The sequence below is a fragment of the Cetorhinus maximus genome, chromosome 14, assembly GCF_964194155.1.
Source record: "Cetorhinus maximus chromosome 14, sCetMax3.hap1.1, whole genome shotgun sequence".
NCBI classification, from domain to species: domain Eukaryota; kingdom Metazoa; phylum Chordata; class Chondrichthyes; order Lamniformes; family Cetorhinidae; genus Cetorhinus; species Cetorhinus maximus.
Window position 1 is genome coordinate 99,027,667 of NC_135892.1, and position 18,097 is coordinate 99,045,763.

An 18,097-nucleotide genomic window follows, 5' to 3' on the forward strand; every position below is an offset into this window, starting at 1 on the left:
GTGGTAAAGCATTCTATGTTCTAATATTCTTCTAATTTCTCCCTTTGTTCTTTGAATCACCCTTCTTCCCCCATCCCTTCTCTTCAGTGCCCAACTCTCTCCCCTCCTATTTTAACCATCTGACTGTCATTCCCTTTCCACTTCTCCCCTTCCCCATCTCTTTGCTCCTCTCCTTCCTCCAGTCCTCCTGCCTATATTCCCATCACTGTCTGCATATCCCTCTGCCTGTATTCCCACCCCTAATATTCTCATCTTCCATATCCTCCCTCCTCTGTACTCATCGTCAATGTGTGTCTACTCTTCCTCCGCTGCATTATCCTCTCCCTGAAACCCCTTCATCATATCCACATCTCTCCAATCACCTCTTCCTCCCCTTCCCCAGTATTTCCCCTTACTGCTCCTTCCCATTCACTTATGTTCCCTTCTATTTATCCCCATTGTATCCAGCTCTATGGTATCATCACTGTTATGCTCTTCTTTATCTTCTATCACTTTCTTCTCTCCTGTATCCACTCCTCTTCCCCCTGCCCCCTTCTTTTCCCTGCCCCCTCTTCCCCCTGCACCCTTATTTTCCCTGCCCCCTCCCCCCTCCCCCCTCTTCCCCCTGCCCCCTCCCCCCTCTTCCCCCTGCCCCCTCCCCCCTCTTCCCCCTGCCCCCTCCCCCCTCTTCCCCCTGCCCCCTCCCCCCTCTTCCCCTGCCCCCTCCCCCCTCTTCCCCCTGCCCCCTCCCCCCTCTTCCCCCTGCCCCCTCCCCCCTCTTCCCCCTGCCCCCTCCCCCCTCTTCCCCCTGCCCCCTCCCCCCTCTTCCCCCTGCCCCCTCCCCCCTCTTCCCCCTGCCCCCTCCCCCCTCTTCCCCCTGCCCCCTCCCCCCTCTTCCCCCTGCCCCCTCCCCCCTCTTCCCCCTGCCCCCTCCCCCCTCTTCCCCCTGCCCCCTCCCCCCTCTTCCCCCTGCCCCCTCCCCCCTCTTCCCCCTGCCCCCTCCCCCCTCTTCCCCCTCCCCCCTCTTCCCCCTGCCCCCTCCCCCCTCTTCCCCCTGCCCCCTCCCCCCTCTTCCCCCTGCCCCCTCCCCCCTCTTCCCCCTGCCCCCTCCCCCCTCTTCCCCCTGCCCCCTCCCCCCTCTTCCCCCTGCCCCCTCCCCCCTCTTCCCCCTGCCCCCTCCCCCCTCTTCCCCCTGCCCCCTCCCCCCTCTTCCCCCTGCCCCCTCCCCCCTCTTCCCCCTCCCCCCTCTTCCCCCTCCCCCCTCTTCCCCCTCCCCCCTCTTCCCCCTCCCCCCTCTTCCCCCTGCCCCCTTCTTTTCCCTGCCACCTCTTCTCCCTGCCCCCTTCTTCCCCCTGCCCCCTTCTTCCCCCTGCCCCCTTCTTCCCCCCTGGCCCCTTCTTTTCCCTGCACCCTCTTCCCCCTCTTTCCCCTGTACCCTCTTCCGCCCCCTTTCCCTTGTACCCTCCCCCTCCTCCTGTACCCTCCCCCTTCTCCTGTACCCTCCCCCTTCTTCTGTACCCTCCCCCGCCCCCTTTCCCCTGTACCCTCCCCCTTTCCCCTGTACCCTCCCCCTTTCCCCTGTACCCTCCCCCCCATTCGCTCTCTCTCCTCTACTCTCCCCCCCCCATTCTCCTCTGTCTGCCCCACTCTCCTGCCCCATGTTACCTGCCACCCTCCTCCCCAGGGTTCATTAACCCTGTGTCCGTCCCTCCTGCGAAGGGCCTCCCTCCCTGAGTGACGTTGGGCTGTCGCTTCCTGTGCGGTTGCCAGGCTCCTTGTGACGAGCGGCTCCGGGGTGAAAGTTGGCGGCGGTGGCGGCTCCTTCCTGTCTCACAGCTGCTTCCAATATGGCGGCGGCGGCAGGGGCTGCGGCCGAGTCGGACTGGCTCCTCACTCGCGACGGCTGCCTGAGCTGCGAGGAGGGCCTGCGCAGCCTGGCCTACCACCCGTCCCTCAACGCCATCCTGGCCGTCACCAACCGCTCCACCGTCAAAGTCATCGACGGCACTTCGGGCGCCGTGCTGCAGGTGTCCCGGTTAAACGGTGAGTCAGTGGGGGCCGGGGCCCGGGCTGGGGATAGGGAGAAGCAGGAGGCCCGAGCCGGCTCACCGCGGCCGCCTTTTGGGGGGGTGATCACCGAGTGGCGGCGGCGGCGGCGGGAGGAGTGAAAGGCCGGTCAGAAGCCCTGGCCTGGCAGTTGAATGGAGGCCGGGGAGGGGAGGGGTGGGGTGGGGTGAGACTCGGGGAGAAGGGGGGCGGCAGTGAGGGGACGAGGAACTAGGAGAGGTCTGGGCCCTCCGCCTCGCTGGAAAGGCCGGGCCGGGCTGGGCGCAGCATGGGAAGGCTGGGCTTGTTCACCGGCGAATTGAAAGCTCGATGGGGCCGGAAGCCGGCCGGCCTGCCCTGATCTGGAGCCCGGGCCAGAAGCTGCTCCGGGGAAGGAGAGTGAGGGTCTTGTGGGGTTTGGGGACTAAATGTGAAACAGGCTAACCCTTGTTTTCACCTCCCTCCACAACCAGCCTTCACACTCCGGCTCTGTTTCTCCCCCCACAAACCCGGAACCGCTAGCCTCTCTCTGCCTTTCTCTTTCTATTTCTCTGCCTCCTCCATTCTTGCTGTTTAAAATGGCCCAAACATAGCGTGCTTTCTCTTGTCATAGTGCTCTGTCTCGGAAACAAAATGTTTTGGTACATCTGTCATAAAATGTGCTGCACATATAAATCCGTTCACGTTTGCAAGCGTGGACATAATTAGTGTAGGCATCCTGAAGGTAGAATATGCTCAAATATGTACGAGATTGTCAGTGTACATTTAAAACATTTACACATCCATGGTGATGTGCATTGCACATAACTTATCATTTAAAAATATGTATATATAATCTATAACTTTGCCTATTTAATGCTGTACAATATCTCTGATATTTGTAATTTATACTGTGCATTTGTAATTGTACCTATTTATGGATAATGCAGCTGTACATTTCAATTTAACTGTCTTTTATTAATTAGTAAAAATTTGACCTGATCTAAAAGTGGACTAGCTTTAATAGGGTTATGCTTTATTTTTGCAGTTACAAGATCATGTAGGGGAAAGTTAACAAATAAGGATGACGTTTGTCTGCACGGGGAATCTGAGATTTCTGTTTGTGCTATAATTGTATTGTTAACTGAATGAAATGTTTGTGTAACAATAAGGTTGGTGTTCTGGTTCCTCATTGTAGCAATGCTTTATACTAAGCAGTGCCATATTCTGTAATGGATTTCAGTTCATAATTTTTTGTTATCCAGTAAACCTTTTGTTTTCTGTGATTTATGAAATTCTGGGTAAGTCAGTTAGAGCACATTATTTTATTTAGAATGATTAAGCATACCATTTCTTGACCTATTACATTTTAGGGATATACTTTGGACCAATTTGCATAATTTTAATGAGTTGGATGACTCCTGGTAATTCGAAACCTTACCTAAAGACAATCTCTTGTGTAAAGTACAAAATCTGAAGTTGAAAATTTTAAAATAAGCGGTCATATTTAAAGCATCCCTTTTGTAGCTTGTTTCAACATGGTTTCTGTATAATTTTCCTCTTGTGGGGAAGAGCATACATAGAGGCCATTAATATAAGATAGCCACCAAGAAATCCCATAGGGAATTTGGAAGAAACTTCTTTACCCAAAGATTGTTGAGTGTGTGAACCCGTTACCGCAGTGAAGCAAATAGTATAGATGCACTTAAGGGAAAGCTAGACAAGCATATGAGGGAGAAGGGAGTAGAGGATTATGATGGTAGGAAAGATGAGAGGAGGTTCGAGTGGAGTATTAAAGTCTACTTGCACTGGTTGAACTGAATGGCCAGTTTCTGGGCTGTATATCCTATGTAATTTAATAGCTTATGAAAAGCCTGTGTGGTAGATAAATGCAAAGTTCAGAAATGTCAGTAAGTGAATTATAAGCTACAATTTACTGTGAAGTAAACTTTTTATATAGTTTAGTTGCATCTCAGTGGACTGCAAAGGTGATGAATTTCTCAAGTACACTGACTTATGCACTGTTTTGTAATTTAGCACAGGTGTACTAAATAACATGCAACATCAGATGTCAATAGTTTTGATGTTTTCAAACAGAAACCTCTTGAATTAAAAGCAGATCATCACATCTTTAGGAGGGTTGACTTGTTTCATTGGGAATAATAGATCATATTTGATTTAGTTTACTTTCATTGTCCAAGTGACTTCATCCTAATATTTGTAAAGGTAGAACCGTTTCTCAGAGCAGTCTGGTTAATTGTTGGGTGAGTTGTGGATTCCTCAAAACTGTTATTATGCAGAGTGTTGTTAGGATAGTAAGTGTAAACATATAGTCACAATAGAATAATTTAACTGTATCTTGTCTTGGTTTGAAAATACCTTATTATCTGCAAACCTTTACAATATTTATATGATCCTATTTACTTTTGCTTCAAAATATGTTCATAAACACCCAAGCACTGGTGAAATACCACCTTCCTTTTGTGTGCTAAAATGTAATTGTGCATTTCTTCCCCAGTCCGCTTACTTTGAACTGAAGTTTTCTGCACTTACCTTACCTCAGTCTATTCAGTTTATTGCTACAGTTGGTTTCTTTTAAGATCAAGGTGATCTTTTTAACCCAACTCTTATTCAGCTCAAACTTATCCGCACTCCTCTTTGCATTGTACTGGTGATCCAAAACATAGAGCATAAGGTCAAATAGTTCTTGTCATGTGGTTTTGAGTAACCTGTAAGCCATTGAGTAGTAAATAATGAAGGCAGTTTTGTTGGGCGACTATGAAATATATATCTTGAATGAAAAACCTTGTGATGATAGGTGTTTTGTGCTGTTGTAAGTTTTTAATTTGTTCCAAATAAATAGTCAAGGCATAAAACAAGGTGTTTGAAAATGCTAGGTTATAGATAGATATAGCAAGAAATTCTTATTCCTATTGGGAATATGATGCCACATGACTGATCATTTGCTTTTAATGCACACAATAAGGGGAAAAAAAAAATGAAGTGAAACCAGAAAACGCTGGAAATGCACTGCAGGCTGGTCAGTATCTGTAAAATATTTGTGATGAATGCTTGGTAATACCTGAAATATAAGCCTGCACTTTTCATGTAAGTTGACAGACCTATTGCCAATATTTTGTTTGTGAGTGAAACATGCTCAGCATTGTTTTGCTGCAGGAAATGTTTGATTAAATTGATTTTAATTTAACAGCTTCTGTATCATAGTCTGTAATTACAAAGAACATCAACAGTTGACTTTTTATCTGAATATTGTTGAGTTTGGCAGCTGTAATGTTTGACTTGGAGGTTAGGAGCAGAGATAACATTTGTTTGGTATGACCCTCTGGAGTCTGAAACTGAATGGACATCTAATTTAAATTTTTATTTTTCTGATATTTTAGCTCTGATCCAGAAGCTTTTCCTTTCCTATACTCAGTATGTCTGATGGATTGGGGATAGATTAGGCAGGCAAAATGAGAAATGAATTAAATTAGATGTGAAATCAAAATAGCATGCCAGTTTGAAAAACGATGGTGTATTTTGACAAATCTGTTGATAAATTAATGCCAGGTGTGTGAAATAACTGCATCTAAAAGTCCAATTTGGGTATATATTGACACATCATAGGAGGTGACAATTTTGAGCTAAACTTAGACTTGGTTTATTCCAGACTTGATTTATTCCTAGAGCAGGTTAATGAAGTTAAAAGTCTTTTGGGTGATGCTGCACTCATTCTTTTTGGTTTGTGATTAGCTTGTCCACTGGCTACCAGGTACAATTTGTTTGAGTACTTTCAATTTATAGGGAGCTTGACCCGCACCTCAAGTGACCTCCTGTGATGTTATCTCTTCATGCATTTTTATTAGTGAGCAGGAAGTGATGACTCTGCTGAGAATTCTTCCCCCCACTGACCTATTTTGACAGCGCTAAAAGTTCGACAGAAAATCGGTATAGTGTTTTCTATTTAGCCATTTATATGATTCAGTAAAGCACAGACCATTAATCATGATAGTGCCCCTGTAGAAATCTTGAATTGGTCAAGTATGTAACCTGCCCTGTAACCTGGGCAGTTATGTTTCCTTGCCTGCTATTCAATAAAATATTTTGGTGGGGTGGGAAGCTGCCTGACATGACAAGACTGGAAGCTTCCTGAATTGTACTAACATTGCACAATTTTCTGAAGAAAACAATTGAAGTTCACATTATGAACATGCTTTCACTTCAAAACTCCACCCACCCCATTCACCTCTCCAAAGATCTGTTGGAAAAAGATTGCCAAGCTGCAAAAGTCTCACTTCTTCTAGACTGTGGAAGAACCTGTTGGCCAAAGATGTGGTTTTTTTTGTCACTACTCGCCTGCTGTAAGTTTTCGCATGTGGATGGAACTGTCTCGTTTACAATGTCTTTAGTGATGGAATAACCTAGTGTTTGCTCAAGCTAACACATGAGGAATGACATACCAGAGCGAAGGAATTGCCAACACCTGTAGAGCAGAATTATACTCCACCAGTGAAGAATCAGGAAAGGAGAGAAAATTTGGGGTAGGGAGAATTGACAAATATCCTAAGAGCTCTTATTATTATTGCTGCTGGTCCAACTCCTTTTTTAAAATTAGATCTTGTGTATTGCTGCTCTTTTTTAAATGAGTGTTTGGTGTTGAAGTGCACTTTAGAAGCATGATGCTGTTTGGCTAATTTCCCAACCATTTGAAGTGTACTACAGTTAGGGGCCAGCATTCAGGAGCTGAAGGAATGTTTATTTTCACCTGAACCATTAATAGCAGTCGACTGATTGTCTTTCAGTCATACGAACATGTGAATTAAGAGCAGGAGCCCCTCGAGCCTGCTCCACCATTCAATAAGATTATGGCTGATCTGAATGTAACCTCAACCCCACATTCCTGCCTACCCCCAATAACCTTTCACCCCCCTTGTTAATCAAGAATCTATCCAGCTCTGCCTTAAAAATATTCAAAGTCTCTGCTTCCGCCGCCTTTTGAGGAAGAGAGTTCCAAAGCTGGAACCCTCTGAGAGAAAAAAATCCCTCCTCGTCTCTGTCTTAAATGAGTGATACCTTATTTTTAAACAGTGACCCCTAGTTCTAGATTTTCCCACAAGAGGAAACGTCCCCTCCACATCCACCCTGTCAAGACCGCTCAGGATCTTAAAGGTTTCAATTAAGTCGCCTCTTGCTCTTCTAAATTCCAGTGGATACAAGCCTAACCTGTCTAACCTTTCCTCATAAGACAACCTGCCCATTCCTGGTATTAGATTAGTAAACCACCTCTAAACTGCTAACGCATTTACGTCTTTCTTTAAATAAGGAGACCAGTACTGTACATCATACTCCAGATGTGGTCTCACCAGTGCCCTGTACAGCTGAAGTGTAAGCTCCCTACTTTTGTAATCAATTCCCCTCACACTAACTGATAACATTATTAGTTTTCCTAATTACCTGCATACTAACCTTTTGTGATTCATGCACTTGGAGACCCAAATCCCTCAGAATCTCAGAGCTCTTCAATCTCTCACCATTTTAAATAAGCTTTTTTATTCTTCCTGTCAAAATGAACGATTTCACATTTTCCCACATTATACTTCGTTTGCCAGATCTTTGCCCACTCACTTAACCCCCCCCACCTTAAACCAGCTTATATTTCACCCCTCTCCTAATATTACTCAGTTCTGTTGAAGGGTCATGAGGACTCGAAACGTCAACTCTTCTCCGCTGATGCTGCCAGACCTGCTGAGTTTTTCCAGGTAATTCTGTTTTTGTTTTGGATTTCCAGCAGCCGCAGTTTTTTGTTTTTAACCTATCTGTCATTTTGTAGCCTCCTTACATCCTCTTCACAATTTACTTTCCTACCTATCTTTCTGTCGTCAGCAAATTTAGCAACCTTTCCTTCGGTCCCTTCATCCAAGTCATTTATATCAATTGTAGAAAGTTTAGGCTCCAGCACTGATTCCTGTGGCACACCACTCGTCACATCCTGCCAATCAGAAAAGGGCCCATTTCTGCCAACTCTCTGCTTGTTAGCTAGCCAATCTTCTATCCATGCCAATATGTTACCCAATCAGACCCAAAATTGCATTTTTCCACATGATGCTTTTAAAATTGCCCCATAGAAGAACCACATTTTGCAACCTTTTTTGGAGGATACAGTTTAAAAATTAGGGGTCTCCCATTTAAAACTGAAATGAGTATTTTTTTTCTCAGCGGGTCGTTAGTCTGTGGAATTCTCTTCCCCAGAGAGCAGTGAAGGCTAGGTCATTGAATGTATTCAAGGCTGAGTTAGATTTTTGATTGACAAAGGAGTCGGGGATTATGGGGGGCAATCAGGTGGGCGGAGTTGAGGTCACAATAGGATCAGCCGTGATCTTATTGACTGGCGGAGCAGGCTCCAGGGCCACATGGCCTACTTCTTGTCTTTGTGAGGGAGTATTTTTAAATTAAAAATATCTTCTTTCCACACCTGCACCTCCCTAGAAGAGGGTTTTTTGTAGTTGAAATAATTGTGCTCTCCCTCAAGTCTATAACAAATCTACACTTTTTGTATTTTATAAAGCAACAGAATAGAGGATGTGAATTTTTCCTGACATTCCAATTTTTTTATTCATTCGTGTAATGTGGGTGTAGCTGACAAGGCTAGCAATTATAGAAAAAATGTGCAAGGATACGGGGGAAAAAAGCAGGAGAGTGGCACTAAGTCATGATGCTCATTTGGAGAGCTGGTGCAGACACGAATGCCTGAATGGCCTCCTACTGCGCCATAACAACTCTGAGATTCTGTGAATTTTTGTCCATCCCTAGATGCCCTTGAGAAGATGGTGGTGAGCAGCCTTCTTGAACTGCTGCAGTAGGTGTGGTAAAGGCACATCCACAGTGCTGTTAGGTAGGGAGTTCCAGGATTTTGACCCAGTGACGATGACAGAACAACGTTATAGTCTCAAGTTGAGATGGTGTGTCAGTTGTATGGGAACTTGCAGGTGGTGGAGTTTGCATGTCCATGTTGCCCTTGTTCTTCTAGGTAGTAAAGGTCACAGGTTTAGAAGGTGCTGTCAAAGGAGCCTTGAGGAGTTACTGCAGTGCATCTTGTCAGTGCACACTGCAGCCACTGTGCGCCAGTGTGGAAGAAGTTTAAGGTGGTGGATGGAGTGCCAATCAAGCAGGCAGTTTTGTCCTGGTTGGTATTGAGCATTTTGAGTGTTTTTGAAGCTACACATCCAGCCAACTGGAGAGCATTGCATCAAACTCCTGACTTGTTGCCTTTTGACCATCTACAAGGTACATTTGACTGAATGTGGTATCAAGGGGGTAAACTACTCGCCACAGAATACCTAGCCCCTGACATAGCCACAGTATTTATGTGGTTGGTTCAGTTACATTTAAGGTCGATGGTAACCCTCAGGATGTTGATGGTGGGGGATTCATTAATGGTAATGCCATTGAATGTCAAGGGGAAATGGTTAGATTCTTGTTGGATGTGGTCATTGCCTGGCACTTAAGTGGCACGAATGTTACTTGCCACTTACCAGACCAAGACTGAATGTTGTCCAGGTCTTTCTCCATTCAGGCACGGACTGCTTCAGTATCCAAGGAGTTGTGAAATTTAATAACACTATGAAATCACCATCAAACATCCCACTTCTGACCTTATGGAGGAAGATCATTGATGCAGCTGAAGATGGTTGGGCCCTGAGGAACGCCTGCGGCTGAGATTGTTGGCCTCCACCAACTACAACTCTCTTCCTTTGTGCTAGGTATGACTCCAACTAGTGGAGAGATTTCCCCCTGATTCCCAATTACTTGATTTTACCAGGGCCCTTTGATATTACAATAAAAACAAAATACTGTGGATGCTGGAAACTTGAAACAAAAACAAGATTTGCTGGCAAAACTCAGGTCTGACAGCATCTGTGGAGAGAAAGACAGAGTTAACGTTTCGAGTCCGTATGACTCTTCTTCAGAACTAAAGAGAAGTAAAAATGTGAAATATATACTGTTTAAGGGGGTGGGACAGGTGAAGCTGGATAGAAGGCCAGTGATAGATGGAGGCAAAGGAGAGATTGCAAAAGATGTCATAAACAAAAGGTCGAAGGGGTGTTGATGGTGCTACTGGCTAAAGGAGGTGCTAATGGTGACATTAAGAGTAGAAAGCAGGATGAGCAAGTGACAGGTGGCCCTAGTTGGGGTGGGATAGGGGGAGGGGACGATGTGGGAAAAAAACTGAAATAGGCTAAAAGGTGGGGATAAGACAATGAATGGAAATAAATTTTTAAAATAATAAAAATAGGTGGGAAAAAATATAAATTAAAAAATAAATATTTGAAAAAAGGGGATCAAAAAGGGGTGAGGATGGAGGAGAGAGCTCATGATCTGAAGTTGTTGAACTCAATGTTGAGTCTGGAAGGCTGTAAAGTGCCTAATTGGAAGATGAGGTGCTGTTCCTCCAGTTTGCGTTGAGCTTCACTGGAAAGTTGCAGCAGGCTAAAGACTGATATGTGGGCATGAGAGCAGGGTGGTGCATTGAAATGGCAAGTGACAGGAAGGCCTGGGTCATGCTTGCGGACAGATTGAAGGTGTTCTGCAAAGCGATCACCCAGTCTGCGTTTGGTCTCTCCAATGTAGAGGAGCAGCGAATGCAGTAGACTAAATTGAGGTAAGTGCAAGTGAAATGCTGCTTCACTTGAAAGGAGTGTTTGGGCCCTTGGACGGTGAGGAGGGAGGAAGTAAAGGGGCAGGTATTGCACCTTCTGCGATTGCATGTGGAGGTGCCGTGGGATATTACATTTGGTCAAATGCTACCTTAATGACTCACCTCACCTCTGGAATTCAGCTCTTTTTTTATCCATATTTGGAACATGGCAGCAAAGCTCAAGCTCTGAAGAAGGGCCATATGGACTCAAAATGTTAACTGTTTTTCTCTCCATAGATGCTGTCAGACCTGCTGAGCTTTTCCAGCATTTTCTGTTTTTCTTTCAAAGCAGTAATGAGGTCATGACCAGAGAATTTTCATTCCACCAGGACCAGAGTGTGGCACTGCTGATGACACCTTCCATCACTTTGATAGTAGACTGATGGCATGGTAATTGGCCAGATTAAATTTGCAATGCTTTTTATAGGCAGGACATACCTGGGCAATTTTCCATTCAATCAGGTAGATACCACCGTTGCAGGTGTGCTGGAACACAAGCAAGGCTAGTCTTGGAATACATGTCCACAGTACCGTAGACGGGATGTTGTCAGGCCCCATGGCCTTTGCTGTATCCAGTGCGCTGAGCCACTGGATATCATATGGAGTGAATCTAATTGGCTAGAGTCTGGCATTCGTGATGGTGGGGACCTCAGGAGGACACCAAGATGGGATCATTTACTGACTATTTGGGAAATCCAAAAGATTGAGATGCATTCTTGCACGTCGAGATGGTGAATTGAGTCGTGACGCTCTTGAGCTTTTCCCATTGGACAATTTGAGTGGCAACTATAGTGTTTCTATGTCTGCTTCACACAAACTCACCAATCTCACATCGGGTCTGCTAAACCATATGTAGGTTCAGTTTATTTGAAAATACAGTATAGGATGGCTTAGCAGGCAGATTTACTTTATGGATTCAACAACTATTACTCAAGAACACAGCTGCAATTCCTTCAGATACACTATTAGTTACTGGTCACACGCTGCTCTACATCCTGGCTACTTGCTCATTTGCATATTCCCTTAATGATATCACAACAACTTGTTTCCAAGAAAACATTAGATACATTGAGTGAAAATACATGCACAGTAGGATAGTTGCAAACACTATTTAAGACCATAAGACATAGGAGTAGAAGTAGGCCATTCGGCCCATCGAGTCTGCTCCGCCACTGAATGAGATCATGACTGAGTTGATAATCCTCAATTCCACTTTTCTGCCTTTTCCCCCATAACCCTCGATTCCCTTACTGATTAAAAATCACTATCTCAGCCTTGAATATACTTAATGACCCCGCCTCTCAAGCCCTCTGTGGTAAAGAATTCCACAGATTGACTACCCTCAGAAGAAATTCCTCCTCATTTCTGTTTTAAGTGGGCACCCCCTTGCTCTGAGATTATACCCTCTGGTCCTAGACTCTCCCACAAGGGAAACAACCTCTCAGCATCTACCCTGTCAAGGCCCCTAAGAATCTCATATGTTTCAATAAGGTCACCTCTCATTCTTCTAAATTCCAATGAGTACAGGCCCAACCTACTCAACCTCTCCTTGTAAGAAAATCCCTCCATCCCCAGGATCAACCTAGTGAACCTTCTCTGGCCTGCCTCCAATGCCAGTATATCTTTCCTTAGATGAGACCAAAACTGTTCACAGTATTTTGGGTGTGGTCTAACAAGTGCCTTGTATAGTTTTAGCAAGACTTCCCTCTTTTTATACTCCATTCCCTTTGAAATAAAGGCCAACATTCCATTTGCCTTCCCTATTACCTACTGAACTTGTATGCTAGCTTTTTGGGATTCATGCACGAGGACACCCAAATCCCTCTGTGCTGCAGCTTTCTTCAGCCTTTCTCCATTTAAGTAATATTCAGTTCCTCTATTCTTCCTGCCAAAGTGCATAACCTCACACTTTCCCACATTATATTCCATCAGCCACATTTTGCCCACACTCAACCTGTCTATATCCCACTGTAGACTCCTTGTGGCATTCCCACCTATTTGTGTGTCATCCGCAAACTTGGGGATAGTACATTCATTTCCCTCATCCAAGTCATTAATATATATTGTAAATAATTGTGGCCCCAGCACTGAAGACTGTGGCACTCCACTAGTTACAGGTTGCCATCCTGAAAATGCCCGTATCCCAACACTCTATCTTCTATTAGTTAGCCAGTCCTCTATCCATGCTAATGTATTACCCCCAACACCATGGGCTCTTATCTTATTAAGTAGCCTTATGTGTTTACACAAAAGATAGATATGCGTTTAGGAACTTAAGAGTTCAAGAGTCTGTATAATGTATGGGTGACTTGCTAATCCTCCTGGATCTCGTGATGGCACGACCTTCCTGAGATCTAGACTTGTCACTTAGGTGTTCTTGACTTGTAGGTGCGTTGGCATTCTGTCTACCCTTGGAGTGCTGAGTGTTTTCATGGTGGTTTCCCACAATTTCACTTTGAGTTCATCTTTGAATGTGTTTTAGATGTAATTCAAGTGCTGGTTGTTATACAGTTGTATAATTCCTTTAGCTGGCTTCTGTTTCTCCTTAACATTGCCTCATTCAGTGTTGTGACCTTCATAGGATCTAGGCTCAATGTATACTTTGGATACTTCTGTGGGTGACTAGATTCTGCACCTGCATGTTGGCAGTGTGCCTTTATCATTCTCTCTTGTTTTTTTTTGAAGTTTCTCCTGTATTTCTGAGAACTGGAACAGGTGATGGCTTGGCAAGGTTGTCTTAACCTGCCTTCTGAAAGAAGATTTCTGGTGATGATAAGCCCATATCTAAGGTTGTTGCTCTTAAGTGTAACATGGCAATGTAGAGATGTTTTATTTCCTTGCACTTTGTGATTAATGCCTTAATGGTACAAACCATTTGCCCGGCAAGACCGATAGTGCAGCGAGGCTGTCACATGGTTAATGCCCCATTTAGCACACATGTCCCCATAAGGATTGCCAGTATATTGTGGCCCGTTGTCTGATATGATCTCTTCAGGCATATCGAACAAGGTGAATATTGCATTCACTTGAGGTATCCTTCAGTTGTCTGATGATTGAAAACTTGGAAAAGTAATTGATGACTAGGAGAAGGTCATTACCACAGTGAATAGGTCTGTTGTGATTTTAGACCAAGGGTAAGATGGAACCTTATGAGGGTGTAGAGGTTCTTCATTTTGATGTGGCTGGTGACTCTGGCATGCTTCACACATCCTCAATGTCTTCATGATATCGTTATTGATCCCTGGTCAGTACACAGTTTCCTTGCCAGGTGACTTCGCTCTAAGCTCATATCCCCCTGATGTAACTGTGACAATATGTCCTGATAAAGAGCTTCAGATAAAAGCACCTGTTTTGCTTTGGAAATCACGCCTCATGAAATGCCTAGTTCATCTCTGTATGGCCAAAAACATTTGAGGGTGTCTGTCACGTCTTGTAGTGTATCAGGCCAACCGTCTACAATAACTCTCCATAATGACTTCAGTTGTGGATCATTTGCTGTTTCTTCCAGAAGTTGGTAGCAATTGTATTGACCAAAACTCATCAGATCAACAATGAGCACATCTTCTACTTTAAGATCTAAGTTGTCTATTGCAGCTTTCTACCTGATTTGTAATAGACTTTGAAGTCACAATCCTGTGTTTTTATCAGAAGTCGGTGTAGTCTGGGTGGTGCACTTGTCAGTGACTTGTGCCAAATCATTTCCACTGGTTTATGATCAGTTTCCACAGCAAATCTGTTACCAATAGGCACGTGTGGAATCTTGTGATACCGAATACTAGAGAGAGTATCTCGCGTTCTTTTGTTCGAATAATTGGACTGTACTTGTGATAGACTTTTGGAGGCAAATGCAATTGGTTGTGCCATCTTGCATGTTGCAACCTCCTAACAGTCTTTTGAGATGTGTTGACCTCTAAGACTGTCTCTTTCCTTGCTTTGTAGTATTGTAGTACATATGTCTCTTCTAACTGCCTGTTTAAATGGCTCGAACACATGTTGATGCTCCTTTTTATTCATTCGCAGGATGTGGGCTTCAATGGCTGGGCCAGCATTTATTGCCCATCCCTAGTTGCCCTTGAGAAGGTGGTGGTGAGCTGCCACCTTAAACTGCTGCAGTCCATATGGTGTACTTACACCCACAGTGCTGTTAGGAAGGGAGTTCCAGGATTTTGACCCAGTGACAGTGAAGGATAGGGATATATTTCCAAGTCAGGATGGTGAGTGACTTGGAGGGGAACTTGCAGGTGGTGGTGTTCCCATCTGTCTGCTGCCCTTGTACTTCTAGATGGTTGTGATCATGGGTTCAGAAGGTACTTTTGAAGGAGCCTTGGTGAATTCCTCCTGCCATACTTATGGAACATCTATTGTTAAGAGCCCTCTTAGTGATGATGCTTTATTAGCAAAGTTGGGTTTGTACGGTGCTTAGAATTCGAAAAATCTGAGGCATCTCTGCAAGTCCTCTTTGTCCTGGGGAGTAGGTACGAGTGTTGTACATCTTCGAGTTTGCCTGGGTCAGGATGGATCCCGGAACTTGGAATAAATAGAGCCAAAAAAGTTAACCTGACCTAATTTAACCTGGTATTTCTTGCTGTTGAAGGTGAGTCCTTCGTGACGAGCTGCTGCCATCAGTGAGCGTAGATTTTGGTCATACACTTCTTTGGTTTTGCCCATCACTGCAATATCATCAGCAATACATGTGCATCAAGGAATATTCCCTGTAATTCTGCCCATCTTCTGGAACAGATCCTGACTGATGGATAAACCAAAAGGTAATCTCTGGAAACAGTATCTTCCGAATGGTGTCCTGAGCATAGTGATTTCTTGAGATCCCTCGGCCAAGTTAACTGACCAATATCTCTGTTTGCTGTCCAACTTGGAGAAAAACTTGGCTCCTGCGATTTGGGATTCAGTTAATCTAATGTTAGAGTCTTGAGTGATCATCTCTTTAGAGCAAGATTTAGATGTCCTAGGTCCAAGCATACCCGGATTGTGCCATCTTCCTTCAGTACAGATGTGATTAAACTGCACCACTTCATGTACTGATGCACATGACGGATAATGCTGTTACACTCCATGTTGTCCAATTCGCTCTGGAGCTTCTCCTGTATGTGCACACTGCGCTTTCTAGGAGGGTTCATCGATGGAATTGCATCTTCTCTGACTACAGCATCACCTTCCTATAGCGTCGAATTTGTCTGGGTATATCTGCTGTAGTCCATGATCTGACTTAATGTGATTGTTCTTGGCCTCTTCCGTTGTGCTTGGTCACAATATTGATTCCCATACATGCTGCTGTTGTTGGTTCGCTTATGTCTACCAGGCAAAATACTTGTGGTTTCCATGCAGACTTGCCGTAGCTGCATTTCAAAGTCATTGTACCTATGCAATGAATGGGTTACCCATTGTATGCAGCTAATTTGTCTGCTGTAGTTTGTTATTGACTTCCAAGGTCCGGATACATATCCTTCAGGATTCTGACTAGTAAGATGCTTATGCTCGCTCCTGTGTCGACTTTGGCCTTGAGCATGTGTTTGCTGCTTTTCTTTGGGTACATAATGCTGATGGTAGCAAAAGCCTTTAGCTGTTTGACTTAATCCACACACCGTGCCACATTCAAAATGGAGAAAGCTTGTTCACTTCCCAGTTGAAGATTTTTCCAATCTGAATCTTCAACCTGGTCTGTCCGGCTGCTAATCTCATTTGCGCTTGCGCGGGTCTGTGATGCACTGCCTGTTGTTGCTGCCAGTATACTGCGCATATTTTTTGTTTGGTTGCATTTTATTGTAACCTCTGGTTGCACCTCTGAGCCCAATGTATTTTTACACCGCATAGCTTGCAAAGACCTTGGAACGCAAGACTGCTTTGCGGTGCATGCTATAAACCGCACTTCCCACATGGCTTGCTTGCTTTCTGCATCCTGGCCACTGCGCCAATACTGGTAGCTGCATCTAATGCTTGCAAGTGGGGTTGTCTAGCCACAATGGCTTCGTATTTTCTGCCATCCTTTAGCAGTGTGTCAAGTGTTGATATTGTGACCTTTCTTTTTCTCAGAAGGTCTTTTTGGAAGGCTTTGATCGGTGTCGAAGCTATAACCAGCTCAGTTAACTGTTCAGACGGTTCAGCTTCCGAAAAATCGCAGTCCTTGCCCTGTCATTGCTGATGAACTGATCAATTGATTCTTGTGGCTGTTGTCTGTAGGGTGTCAGCTCCACACTGAATTCTGTAGTTCATTTTTACACAAAGCTGATCCTCCGTGTTCTGTGGCTTAACAGGGTCCTTCTGATCCTCCTCAGACAGGCCCAAAATGTTGACTCTATGCAACCCCTCGTTTCCAATGGCTATCTTTATTTTCACTACTTGTTTATCTGGTTCTGTGACGGATAAATATAAAAAGCATAGTTCCACCCTTTGTTTGAAAAGCCTAAACTCGATAGGACATCTGTGGCCTTCCAATTCATGCTGGGGAATTTGGTGATTATCTTCTTCCTGGTGTGTAGGGGATTTTAGCTCCTCTAAGATTCACCAATGCAGCTGCTGTGTTTTGTTCTCTTCCCTTTTGTATGGCTGCAGTTCAGGTTTTTTCCCCATTTTTTGCACTTTCGTCTTTTGTGTTCGAGTGGCACCTGAGGACATGGAAATGGCCCTGCAGCTTTTCCTGTCTGATTCAAAACTGTCATGTTGCTCCCATTAACCACTGATTTGGCCAATCCCAAATGGGTACTCACTGTTCTGCAAAACGTTGTCTGTAGAGAGACTCTGCCTCCTGGGGTTTCAAGGTATATACAGCCTCTGTATTGTACCCAATCTTGTCTGTGGCATGTCTGGTCTTCAAATTCACATCGCTGCCACCATGTTGTGTTTCTGTGTCTGCTTTACATAAACTCACCAATTTCACACTAGGACTGAGAAACTATATGTAGGTTTGGTTTATTTGAAGATACAGTACAGGATGACTCAGCAGACAGATCTACTTTATGGAATTAGCAACTATTACTCACAAGGACAGCACAGCTGCGATTCCTACATACACATTACGAGCTGCTGGTCACATGCTGCTCTACATCCTGGCTACTTGCTCATTTAAATATTCCCTTGATTGTCACTGTTGTGATATCTCTTTGAGGAATAAATTGCATTCCTCACGTGCCACTAGACAGAGTTTCTGACAGATCAGGGAATGCTGTTGGTGATGAAAGAAATCGCTACTTTACAAAATGTTTTTAAATTTAGAACCACTCTTAAGCCAATTATCAACCATGATGGAAGTACTAGTTTTTTTTTTGCTTAACTGCGCCTTAATTTTCACAAATTAATTTGAAAGTAGCAAATCCCTTTCCCCTCTCGTATTGGTGGGGAAAGGGATTTAAATCTCTGAATGTTGCACTGCTGTGGCTAATAGTC

The 18,097-nt window shown here is 44.5% G+C and overlaps 1 protein-coding gene across 4 annotated transcripts in view; it reads left to right on the top strand.

Moving 5' to 3' along the window:
- The first annotated feature begins 1,635 nt into the window (after nucleotides 1-1,635).
- birc6 (baculoviral IAP repeat containing 6) overlaps nucleotides 1,636-18,097 on the top strand; it is a 242,055-nt gene continuing 225,593 nt past the window's right edge. For all 4 annotated transcript variants that reach the window (XM_078557316.1, XM_078557318.1, XM_078557319.1 and 1 more), the window contains exon 1: nucleotides 1,636-2,022. In XM_078557316.1, coding sequence (XP_078413442.1) covers nucleotides 1,827-2,022 — 196 coding nt within the window. In that variant the 5' untranslated portion in view covers nucleotides 1,636-1,826. The remainder of the gene's footprint in view (nucleotides 2,023-18,097) is intronic.